The 13,514-nt window shown below is 32.6% G+C and overlaps 1 protein-coding gene across 13 annotated transcripts in view; it reads right to left on the minus strand.

Annotated features, from left to right (window-relative positions):
• rg (A kinase anchor protein rugose) overlaps positions 1 to 13,514 on the minus strand; it is a 941,488-nt gene that overhangs the window by 498,473 nt on the left and 429,501 nt on the right. For all 13 annotated transcript variants that reach the window (XM_089644600.1, XM_089644594.1, XM_089644593.1 and 10 more), the window contains exon 4: positions 9,838 to 9,964. In XM_089644600.1, coding sequence (XP_089500726.1) covers positions 9,838 to 9,964 — 127 coding nt within the window. The remainder of the gene's footprint in view (positions 1 to 9,837; positions 9,965 to 13,514) is intronic.

The raw sequence follows: 13,514 nt of genomic DNA on the forward strand, positions 1-13,514 counted from the left end.
TACTCTTAGTTTTACAAATGTAATGATTATAAAATGTCCCGTATTTTTCCCGGGTCTGCACTAGTTTCGAATAAAATAAAAATCTTTCATAATTTATTAAAAATCTTTAATGAATGCCCGTTAATGCACATACTGTTTTCTCCAGGTTTGAAATCTGCATAGACAATGTTCACGCTCATGGGAGTGCTTGTCAACCCGGGTAGCAGAAGTTTACGGCGGATGCATAGGGAATAAAACGCCTAGATTACGTATTAAAATAAGCCTGGAGCTGTTCTGTCTCGTCTAGCGCGCGTAGTTTTTCTAATTCCCGGTACACAAGGCAGCGACAGAGAAGAGATGCGCGATGCATGTAATACGAAATGCAATGTACTATTTTTAAAACATTTTCTCCTTGCTTTTATGAATTCCTGGTACCTGGCCGATTCGAAATCAAATGCAGGAAGAAATTATTTTTCTTGAAAATAATTATTTGTCTGGGCGTACATTTTATTTAGATGGTGGACGTTTTAAAGGTTCAGTAAAGATTATAATTACTTTTCATTTTGTTTTAACAAAATACAAACATTCCCGGGTTACTAATAACCTGACAATATTTGAAAATCTCGCACTACCACCATAGGTAGCCGAGGAATTTAACACACTCCACCGGGGCGGGACCCAAACGCGATGCCAACTCAGTCACCGACCGGTCAATGTGAAGTCGTGTTTATTTAAACGTTCTTATTCAGATTTTAGTTCAATGTGATGATACCTTTTCATTTAGATAGTGTTTTATTACCTCGATGGCTTTGCAAATTAACTTACAAATTGGAATTTTATGAATTCTGTTTAATCAAAATTAACGCAGATACAATAATGAAAAGTGACGATGGTGTAATGGATCGTAATAATATTTTATTTTTTTATCAAAATCTGTCATTTTATCAAGCGTATTTAATTATCAGATTTATTAAACTGTAAGACCACACAATTCTGTCCTAGCACGCACGCTCTCGGCGAATTATTGGCATTGATGAATTAATTTATTTATTAATGCATTGAAGGCTTTTATATGAATACATTGTTATAGGTAAGTTGTTCAGAAGTACAAAAATAAGTATGTTACTGAAAATAAGTATGTTATGTTGTTGAAAAAAGCAGCATGTTTTTAATAACAGAATAGTACACACTAGGCGAGGTGATATTTCACAAAAACGGCGCCATACAAACCAACCAAACATTTAAATACAATCATTCATTGAATTTAATTGAATAAAAATAATTATTTAGTAATATTTATTAATTACAACTTTCTAGTTACTATCTAAATAATAGAAGGAAATAATGAGACGATGCAAATGAATTAAGAAATGTGCGCCAAGAACGAGTTTTTTTTTATTTGCTACAATATTTTTTACATTTCAAAGTTTACCAGTAATGTTAGCCTCACTGGGTGGCTTGCCCGTGCTGAGGGCTTCATTTTATAATATGAAAATATAATCTACATAATCTTGTGTGTTTGTGAGTGTTGTGTGTTTATATTGGTTTTGTGTGTTACGTGTAGGTTTTATTTTTATTTTATGCTATGACATTTTGGTAATATTGTCTTTTTTGTTCTTTAATCCATTTTGTAATTTTGTGTGTGAATTTATTTTTATTTTCCTCAATTTTAATTTCAAGTTTTACACTGTTGAAAGCTTTTATAGCATGGTTTTGTTAGTGTCTTTGTCCAAAGCTTGAATTTACTGTCGGAGTTTTTATGTTTTCTTTGTACGCTTGTCTGTATCAGTCAGTATATGTTATTTTAGTATTACCTTTAAGATCGTTTTCTATTTTTAAGTTGTTTGGCGGTCCATTCTCACTGCCTATCCCGACTACTACCCTACTGCTTACCCCGGGGAAATGGCGTTATAGTCATCATTGGTTCGCACACTGTCATTTCAATCTAAAAAAAAGCACCGCGTATTAAGAATTTATTATTATTGGTAAATAACGTGCATTTTCAAAAAAATACGAATAAATAATATGCAAATTGAAATACTTGAAAATGCAATGCTATCATAGATTATTCAAACAATGAATGTTTAAATTTATTTAACATAGTGGTCGTTTATGAATTTTTCAACGGACGAGAAAAATATGTACAATCCCGTGACGCAGGTAGATTTCAACATATGCAGGTGGAATTGGAAATTCGCTTCTCTCGTGTATGGAGCTTTGCATAATCCCGGTTGTTTTAAAATGCTTCAATATTTGAGTAGCGCATCAGTGAAACGACTGCAAAGTTTTTGAATTTAAAATATGAAAATTTCCCTACAGACGTAACAACAGCTTTTAGCTGCACGCCAGCTCTTTAGAAAAATGCATTGAAATATAACATAGGATTTGCCAAAAGAAATTTTCGTTTTGGGTATTATAATTTATAAATGAAAGGGGATTACGTTATTAACGCTTTCAGATAAAAGGGTATAAGCTTTAATCCTACGTCAGGATATACATATTTTTTTAATGATGGCATTTGCAAGTGAGTAGCTCCATTTATACCTTTCAGATAGTACGATACGAGTTCCTAATCCTTGTTATGAAAAATAAAGGCGATTTCTACAGTGGTATTGTATTGCCGGTTGTTTTTCGAATAACAGACGACAAATTTTAAGCTTTCCAAAGAAAAAAAATTAATATAATAATATTAATTCGATGGTAAGCAATGAACGATGACGACCTAAAGAGAACTTCTGGCTTGGGATGATTACAGTACGTGCCCATGCTTTAAGTTTTTTTTTAACGGCTTTAAAAATTATTAAGAAATAAGAAAGAATAATTACCAACCGTTAAATAAAGGTGTAAAACAATGATATTGTTATTTTTTATTGTGTTATTATTTGATACTATAAAGAACAAAAAAAAACAATTATGTAAAGCAACAACAACAAAAAACAAAAAACTAAAAATTTTGGGGCAAATGAAAAAAAAGTTCTGGGTGATATCGGTAAATTTTTCCGGAATCTTCCCACTTCAGCGGTTGTCAGTAATATCTATCATGCTAGCTATAAAGAAAACAAGTCAAAAACAACCACTTTTCAGAAGAGCGATTTCAAATTTAGAAACTGCGAGTACTTCTATTTGGTGATTGAGTAAAAAATGCCTATTTTAATTGAAATATATTTTTGAGATTTTTTATTTTGACACCACCGAAAATATTGTCCCAGAGATTGAAAAAACGCAAAAATGCATTTTTTTTTACTTATTTTATTTATACCTAGCATGATAGATGTAGTGGGATACTTACGAACAAGAGGTTGAGAGAAGACTAAGTTGTTTCTTTGTAGACGGTGATTGTAATTTTCTCGTTTATAATTACTACCAAAAAATCTAGGTTGCATACGTGCTTGGGGGTTTGCTGCCAATACATTATCAAATATATCACAATAACTACTACTACTATAGATTGGTAGGTAATAATAGGTACCCTTATTATAAAATAATGGGCTTTGTCGACAAAGTTTGTACATTGCGTTTTGCCATGTGTCACGTTTTTGATTGGTTTTACGTATTACAGAATATTGGAACGTTATATATTTTTCGGGTTCAAAATAATTCATTTACTTTATTTGGTTAGTTAAATAAAACAACTTTACTGTAGAACCTTCGTATATTTTAAATTTATTATTTAGATCGAAATGAAGGGTGTTTTTACCGGTGACCAGATGAATCATCAAAATGATAATTAATCACATCTTTAAAAAGTTATATAAAGTCATGGAAAGTGATGAAAGAAAAACTTTATTAACTGGGTTAAGTAGGTTAGGTTAGGTTAAAAAAAAATTTTCATCGTTTCTTAATGACTTTATGTCATTTTTTAAAGGTGTGTTGAATTGTCGATGTGTTGATTTATCATGGAACCGTTTTTACCACGCATCATTTCTACATTCAATGAAAAAGAGTCTGATTTCGTAATTAATTTTAGAAGTGCAAGATTAAGGTTGTGGTTTCTTAAATGGCTTACGTAATATTATTTATGAAAAAGAATACAGAATTTACGTAAATTTGAATCAACATTGAAAAAATCTCGTGATATATCTCTGGTATAGAATACGTTAGTTCCATTACATGACCACATTATTTATTTTTACGGTCCCTTTTAGGGTTTTTTTTAAATAATAATAATATATTTATGTATACGCCTAAAAAGACTTTTACATAGAAGTGATACATTATGCAGTGTACATAAGATAATATCTGTATTATACAGGAGATACTGACAGTAAATAGATGTAATCCATTGTAAAGAAGGTACAAAATACACATTTGCAAAATTGTGATTACAAGTATGATGAAAAAATATTAAGAAATAATTTGAAAAAAAACTAAATAAAAAAAAAACTAAATATGAAGCAATATTAGTAAAACGTAACATAAAGTAAAAAAAGAAATTACAACAACACTACATATAAGACAAATCATTAAGTAAGAGTAACATAAAGTAAAAACGAAATTTCAATAACACTACATATAAGACAAATCATTAAATCTAATTTACCAACGCTGCTTTAATTTGTAGGATTCGACAAAGTGTTGGTATAGATTATGCTTAATTCTATAAATAAATCAATAGCACTCCCATACTTGTTGCCCAGATCATGCATCCTATTGGTCAGTGAGTGTGTCTGATAGTTGGTCGTGTATGTATTGCAGAAGAATGTTATATTTTGTCTTGTATTCCTAGTAAGCACATGGAGTTTAATAGTGGAAAAGATGTCAGGACTATCAATTAAGTTGTTAATGACTCTGTGTAACACAACCAGGTCTGAAATAATTCTCCTGTCAGACAGTGTTATTAGATGCAATTGATTCATCAAACTGACATTAATGTAATCAATAGGAATTCTGAGCTTAAAATTTACGTACTTAAGAAATTTGTGCTGAACTCTTTCTATATTATTTGAGTGAACTATATAAAGGGGACCAAATAGGTGAATTATACTCCAATTGACTTCTGATTAGTGAAATATAGTGGGTTCTCATACAATCTATGGACTTGATATCAGTTAAAGTTCTGCAAAGGAAACCAAGCATCTTTAATTTTTTTATAAAATTATGAACAATTATATTACAAACGTAGAATTTTTTAAAATTATTTTTAAGCGACAAATTGAAGACGTCCACTGACAAATCTGATTTTCTCCAACAGTATTCTGCGCAATGGGAAGTATATATTATAATGGTTAGTCCCAGAATATCCTCACTGAATAAAAAATCCCGACTTGTAATGTGGTATTGGTGGAAACTTGAAAATAAATCGTAAATGCAACGGAATGGAAATCATAAAAATGATAAAAACATGTACAAATTTTGGCGAAGATGCCCTTTTATATAATCACTATATAAAATCATACGAAACACTATTATTATCTATAATATTAACATTTAAATCATGCTAAGAATCCACCAAGAAAGAAAATAAAATTAAAAAAATGAAGCACAACATTTTTCTGAATAGTCAAATTCATACAATGACCCTGCATCCTTCATGAGCCCTTGTAAAAGGATTGCAAATTTCTTAACTCAATATTCCCATCCCTTGTTCATTACTCCGAGTGGAATTATTCTCCAAGCAATCCCGATTATAAATTCCCCTTAAAGCGAGCCATATTCTTCTTTAATATTTTCAACTCGAGAACTCCTTTCAGCGGGTTTTTCATTTTAATCCGAGGAAAGTAGGATTTTGAAACTCACTACGGCTAATTCGTGTATGATGATGTCTTTAAATGGAATTTTCACGGTCGGGAAGGCCCGAGTATAACGTTATTCATCATTACAAGAATCTTCCGTTTCCAGTTTGGCGAAACTTTAAATTTCCTCATTGCCTGCTGAGGAAATTAGCAGACTTAAATTCTCGTAAGCGAGCGCATGCTCTCAAACTACGGCCCGCGGGCCCAATCCGCGGCCCCATTTTATCCGGCCCGCTAAAGCTAATTGAACTTTAATACATTGTACCTCTGAGAAATAATTGTAAGCAGTCGCCATCTTGACACCGACATGTTCTTTTGGGCTAGATTTTAACTTGGTGGTCGCTTAGTTTGTTAAGGCCCCATAGTCGTTCAAAAATGGTTTGAAAGAGAGATATGTAAATACGATTGTCAGAGAGAGCGCGCTAATATTTTAAAAAACAAAAATAATTAAGCAAAAATGGTGGAGATATTTGATAAAACACGACACGTTCGAAATAGAGAAAAATCCTCTCGACAAATGCTTTAGTTTCATTTAATGATACACTGTGAATTTTTCCATGCCTATAACATATTAAATAACAGAACAAAATGGGTTAAATAATTTTCGTGATACACTGTGAATTTTTCCATGGCTATGTCGTATCAAATAACAGAACAAAATGGGTTAAATAATTTTCGTGATACACTGTGAATTCTTCCATGCCTATGTCATATCAAATAACAGAACAAAATGGGTTAAATAATTTTCGTGATACACTGTGAATTTTTCCATGGCTATGTCGTATGAAATAACAGAACAAAATGGGTTAAATAATTTTCGTGATACACTGTGAATTTTTTCATGCCTATATCATATCAAATAACAGAAAAAAATGGGTTAAATAATTTTCGGAGCGTAAGTTGTGATGGAATTTCATATAAATAACGTTTCGGCGTAACAAATGTATGGATATTATCTTAAAAAATAACACTTTTTTGAAACTTAAAAACTTAAAGATATAAAGAGAAATTTATAATAATGCCTGGGGCTTATTGAAAGCGACCATCAAAAACACTTTTCTGGTATTATTAGCTCTCACTGCTTTCACGGAACGGATTTAGTTATGCCATAGGTTTATGGCGAGTTTGTTTCAGTATCTTTATTTTATTTCAACACATTTTAAGGAAAGTGATTTTTTCAATAACAAAAACGCAAATACGTTTTTCAACAATTTTGAATTTGAAGTGGTTAGTAATTTTGAGATCTCGATCTTCGAATCTGGTTGCCATTGCAACTGATGAAAAGGTACAAAATATATTCAAATTATTTTATCCTTAATATAGACACGTTTTTTTATGAACTTATAATGGGACTGATTTGTTTTCAAAGAAGCATTTTTTTTCAAGCATACCCAGTGACTGTTGTCGAATTATTTTTTTTCAAGCATACCCAGTGACAGAAGTCGGCAAATTCCAAACTTCTAACATTTTATACATATAAGAAAATACATGTAATATTTGCAAAAAAAGTAAAAATATTTAAGTTAGATACGCAGAAAAAAAATCTGCGAAGTAGATCTTATCAAAGAGGAGAGATTGTTTCAAAAGTCAATAGGATTTCCCCTTCAAATCTTACTGACGCAATGAATATATCTATTTTGGAAGACATTTGGTTCAGGGGCGTATATACATAATAATATGGAAGACGGATAAATCATCACAATGATAATTCAACACATCTTTAAAAAGTTATATAAAGTCATGGAAAGTGATGAAACAAAACTTTTATTAACTGGGTTATGTAGGTTAGGTTAGGTTAGGTAAGGTTAAAAAATTATTTTTTTTCATTGTTTCTAATGACTTTATATCACTTTTTAAAAGTGTGTTGAATTGTCACTGTGTTGAGTTATCATGGAACCAATAATATAGTAGACAATATGGTTAAATACTTAGAGTAACCCATTTTACATTAACCCCACGGGGGAGGCCCTGAAGAAAATAATTTTTGTCTATGTCATCTTTTGGGACGCTCGCGCTATGTGGATGGGTCTTTGTTAAGGAAAAGAAGGAGAGGATGTTCTGGGAAGGCAAAATGTATGAGGGTTGGGTAGGAATCTAGGGATCAATGTGTCCAAGAGTGAGGGACATGAATACATCCTTCCATTGAGGTGATTTTCATAATACAATCATTATCCCTCCCACTGCAGCGCAATACGGTGGGTTGAGAGAACAATTAGAGAGGTAAAAGGGTCTCCCCTAACATTCCTCTCCCGATCTGGCACACCACGCAGCTGGTATGCAGGTGCATCCTGAACACACCTCACCCGGTGAACCCGAGCACCCCTACTAATTCATCAAACGTAGCAAACCACTTGGGGTGACCTATGGCAGGGGTATTGGCTATCCAATAAATGGTTCCCGGCGGCGATACCCAAACCCGTCTCCCAAATTGAACATCGAAAACCCCTGCATGAAAGTTAAAACTCTGTTCAGAATTATTATTATTTACCCACCACTTGCAAGGGCTTGTCTTTTCGGGATTTTCACAAAATCGCTCCGATAAAAGGCAGTCCAGTAAAATGTCAACCGTAGCCTCGCACTCGATTGGGAATAGTTGAAGTACAGTTTATTTATTCCAGTTTAAAAACAAAATTAAAGCCATTCTCTAAAAAAAATGTTTTTTTATGAGGTTACTGAAGCATTTTTCGAATAAACTTTTTGAGCAGATCATTTTATGAGCAAAATACAAGAGAAAGTAGAAGTTACAAAGAGGCAGTGCCTTTTATTATATAATACTAACTATACAAACACGGCGTTGCTCGGGGATGTGAATGATTTACAGTAAAGTTTCGAGGTTATGAATTCTAGGATAAACATCAACTTTTCTCTTCTTTCAAGAAATGTAATATGCATGTATTACATACATAAACCTTCCATAAAAAAAATCTCTAAATGATAGTGAAAACCCTATTAAAATCCTTAGCGTAGTTTAGAAGAACTAAGCGCACAGACAGACGCGAATAGCGACTTTATTTTATACTATTTAGATATACCTAATACTTACATGTTACAAACGGTAATGATAATCCAACACACATTTGGAAAGTGATAAAGTCATGAAGAGTGATAAAAAACTAGGTTTAATAATAGAGGTACATTCCTTACAAATGTGAATGGAAACAAATGTTCCATTTAACCCAATAGCCCAGCGCTCCGTCTCACTTACACTCTCCTGACGTCGTAGATTTCCATCCCATTTGAATTTTGTACATACAGTTTTGTATTGGAAATTCAAGCCTCGATTAGACAAATATTTGGATCACAATTCTTCCGTTATTCTTTATTATATGATTAAATAGGTTAAGTTAGATTAGTAATATTAGTTAGTTAATTAGTTATTAATTTTTATTTTTTAATCACTAAGGACAGGTTGTTACACAGAATTTGAACAATTCATCAATTTGAAGGTTAATTTTCAAGTTCTATTTAAGTTCTGTTTAAATTTAAACTAATATGGTCACAAACAGGCATTTTTATTACCGTTTTAACAACACCGCAATTCTGGCAGTAATTTTGTTTTATGTCATGTTCCGTCACCGCGGAAGGCGAACGTGTTAATTTTTTAAAACTTATTTTAGGCTTTCTAAAGAAAGTAGATTACAGAATAAAACTTGTGATAAAATGTTTATAAAATACTTTTTTGGAATCAATGATTATTTATTATTCAAAATACGTATTTTTACAATGTTTTTGTTATTTTTACCCACAGGATAGGGTACATACAAAGATCTATTTCAAATTAACCAGTGTGAGTCTATTGGGAGAAAAATTATGTTAAATAAATGTTATTTAAACAATAGGCCAGAAAAAAAGATTTAAAGGAAAGTGAGAGTGGCCATAATAATTTGACAGGGGACTGTATATAATAAGAATACCAGAAGACCGACTTAAAACACTGAGTGCAATTTCACATGGAGGACACCAAGTGCCCAGCGGATCACTACGGACAAAAATAAAACAAACTCTAAAGACAGTGAGAGGAGTGTCCAGTACTGCAATGGACAAAGACCGCTGGGGCGATGGGTCCCTAAACGGAAAATCACAAGGGGAAGAAGATAAGATGAGAAATAAACTGTATGTAACTCACCAGCAACCACCGTATCGGCCCTGGTCAAGCGCCTCAGCACGTGCTCGATGAGGCCAACGTCGGTGCAGGCTTGCAGGTTGCGCACGCTTTTGCGCAGAATGGCAATGAACACGGACCATATCTCAGCCTGAAACAAACAAACAAAGAAAAACATTCAATTTGGATGGAACCATAAAATAAAGAAGAACGCAAGAGTCGGCCAAAACATTTTTGCAAAAATTTCAAATACAGAACAGTTTTTCATCGTCAAATTTTAATTTCGATCAAATGTGGTGGCGATATATGATGTTATACAAGATTAAGAAACTGAGAGCGTTCTAAATGAGCTAAATCCAAAAGTTACTATTTCTATTCAAATCTAAATGGAAGGCATTTCTAGTGTGTACTATCTACTCAGTGGTTGAAACTAAATACATATTGAGCAAAGAATGCACAGAAATATAAAATAGAAAACACAGAAGTAAAGTCGCGCAATTAGATTAGACCCAAACTACACAAAAAAAGGATAGTTTTTATTGGTGTAAGCGAAAATTTCCGTCACTCTCGTCTTTGCCAAATGTCACTGAGAAACGGCGCTTTATCTTGTTTTCGCCTACTTATTATTTAAGCGAAAAAGAGTCAAGTGTTTACGATTATCGAATTGGAATATCTATTCGAAAAGTTTCCCAGTGTTTTCTTTTAAAGTACATATTATATGTAACATTGCTTTTATCAATTTCAATGGAATTTTCTTTTCTGAAGACAAAGACAACAAGTTCGAAACTTGTTTTATGCATGCAACGCATCTGTGTGAGTACTGTGTTCAGGAAAACTCTAATATAGAGAAATTCTGAACATGAATGATTAACTTTTCTTTTTTTTTAAATCACAAATTTACAAAATACTAGCGCAGACCCGTAAAAAATCACGGGATATTATAATTTTAGGATTTGTGAAGTTGAAAGTTTGTATAAGAAAACACAAGAATAATGATAATTGCTACATAACTATCAAGAAAAAATATTTACGAAAAAACATTGAAAGCAGCAACCTTTTAATACCAACGTTTTTCGTAAATATTTTTTTCTTGTTCAGTTACATTAAGTTATCAATCTATGTCTGAATTCTTGACAAATCAGTTACAATTTTGAAAATGACAATTAAAATAATTTTCTGTTAAAATATTATATTTGATTTCGATGAACCAGATTTACAAACACTCACCGACAACCAAAATTAGTATGTTGGATGATAATACATACATTGCGACCAACAATACTAAGTAAAATGCCGTATTATAACGGTAAAACGTTTGATTTCTGTTCTCCATAATAATTTATTTTAAACTAAGCTTTTGTATGGTTGATTGAAATAATTCAAGGATTTTCGTACGCAGTTCAAATACTTTATTTTAAATATGAGACTTTTGGTTTATTATATATTGGAAACAACGATGTTTCGCATTCATTAGACAACTCCACGGGGCAGGAAGCACAGGGTAGCTAGCTCCGGGCAGCCCGGGGGGTGCTTGAGTAGTAAGGGGGGTGGAATAAGGAATGGTGTATTGTTTGCACAGGAAAGTCACGGTAGAACCATCTGGAGGGCTGTCTGTATGTCTTCAATGTAATGGGTGAACATTTTGTTCAAGTTTATCGAAGTGGAATTCCTTGAAGGTTTATAGATCTTTTAAAAATGTAATTTGCTCACGATCAAATCGTATATAAGCGCCATTTGTAAATTCAAAAAAATTTGGAACGGTTCCCGTTATACGCGGATTGTTAGTCAGTTTCAGCTTTTGAACAAATTTTGATCGTCTGACAAGCAAAAAAACACGACCGTTTGACTATGGAGTTTGAAACATCTCACCCAAAGCGACCAGTCGCTTCTGTTTAATGTACCTTATTATTTCTTGCGTCAAAAGTGTGGGGGTTACAGCAGAGTTATTATAGTATTCGCCTTTCACCGATATAATACAACGTCAAAATTTCATTATGGAACACTTACGAACATGTCAAATTCACAAGGTAATAAAATCTAAAAAATGTTTTTTTTTCTTCATGTTTTCGTTTGAAAAGCTATCAAATCTTATTGGTAAAATATCAGTAGTCATTAAGGTTGGTGGAAATTTCAATTGTTCCTTAAAAGTCAGCCTACGTCATATCACAACTGTATAAGGGATGTTAAACGATGGAGCCGTAAAATCCCTTTAATATTTATAGCTTACGTTAGAGTAACACTTGAGGAGGTTATCAAAATAAATATTAAATCCACACCATCAAACTGCTGTTAGATTCGCCAGGATTTTATTTTACGGCCACTTTTGTTTGCCATGGCTCTAAAAAGCAGATTTTTATTATCCACCCGATAAACACACCGCTACAAGCAATAAATCTCATCCTCTCCGAAGGCCGGATACTTTTCTCGAAAGGTAGGTATCAGGCAAACATAAAAAGAAAACGGTAAAGCCGGGGTATAAACTTTTCCAATTACATCGCCGGTGAAACAAAGGAATGTTTCTCAGAATATATTATCAATACTTGATACCGACGAATACGACACAATCTCTAGTTTCCTCTGATACTCTGGTTCTTCTGATATTGAAAACCAAGAAAGTTTTAATCAAATACCGAAATCAAAAGCAAAATACACACAGTTTGATGAATATTTCAAAAGACCTGCGATCTGGAATAAAATACAGTCTATTAAATCAACAAACCTACGATCGCTGTTCGTATTACGCTGGAGCAAATAAAATTTTGATTACTGCGCCCAAAACAAAAATAACAAAAAAAAACTGTGTGCTTGTAATAAGCCCTTTTCAACAAAGACAAGCCTACAGGAGGAATTTTAATTAAATCGGTTTGAATCTCGCGATGAATCAAAATAATAAAATAAAAATACGAAAAACAAGTTAATTAAGCTTCAACAATGTCAAAGCGTGGGATTTGTTTTAGTACACTTTTTTAAAGGCTTAACAGATAATTTAATAATACAAAATGATGATGGGTACTAACTAACTGCTGAAGTGTTTTTTACAGACGTAAGACAAAATTACGAGAAGTTTAACGAAAGTTCAATCTGGAACACGATTTTTTTTTAAGGATTGAAAAATGAAGCTTATTAACAGTTATCACAGAATTAAATGAGTATAATTTACAATTTGTGCAACAAATGATTTAATTACGTATAAACATTCCCAGGTGCGAGATACCTGACAATATTTGGAAAAAAAACCGTACTAGGAAAATATTGCTTGTGCAATAACGAGGTAGTAGAGGAGTTGAACCTACGACGCCTTGGTGGGAACCCGATGCTTTGTCCACTCAGCTACTAACCATTTAGTAAAAATAACTTCATACCAGGTAAACAGAAGAGAAAGAAAAGCTAATGGCAAGTTCCGAATGCGGTATTTATTTTCTAAGACGAAACATTCATTCAGCTATGTGCCTATCCATTAAATTATTGTTTTAAAATAGGCTATGTCCTAACATAATCCTTAAATATATAAAAAATAATAATAAACATATTTTCCTAACTTACATTTCAACTGCTCTGTACTTCAACGACTATCGACTTGATACGAATGAGTCAAATGTACACGGAGAAAAATGAGTATTAACGATTTATTAAAAATCTCATGAAATTATTGGTATTCCGGCTAAACACGGGATTGCAGGCTACTTCCTGATAAAAAAATA

This window comes from Hesperophylax consimilis, chromosome 21, assembly GCF_061612785.1.
Source record: "Hesperophylax consimilis isolate HC1 chromosome 21, BYU_Hcon_1.0, whole genome shotgun sequence".
Classification (NCBI taxonomy): domain Eukaryota; kingdom Metazoa; phylum Arthropoda; class Insecta; order Trichoptera; family Limnephilidae; genus Hesperophylax; species Hesperophylax consimilis.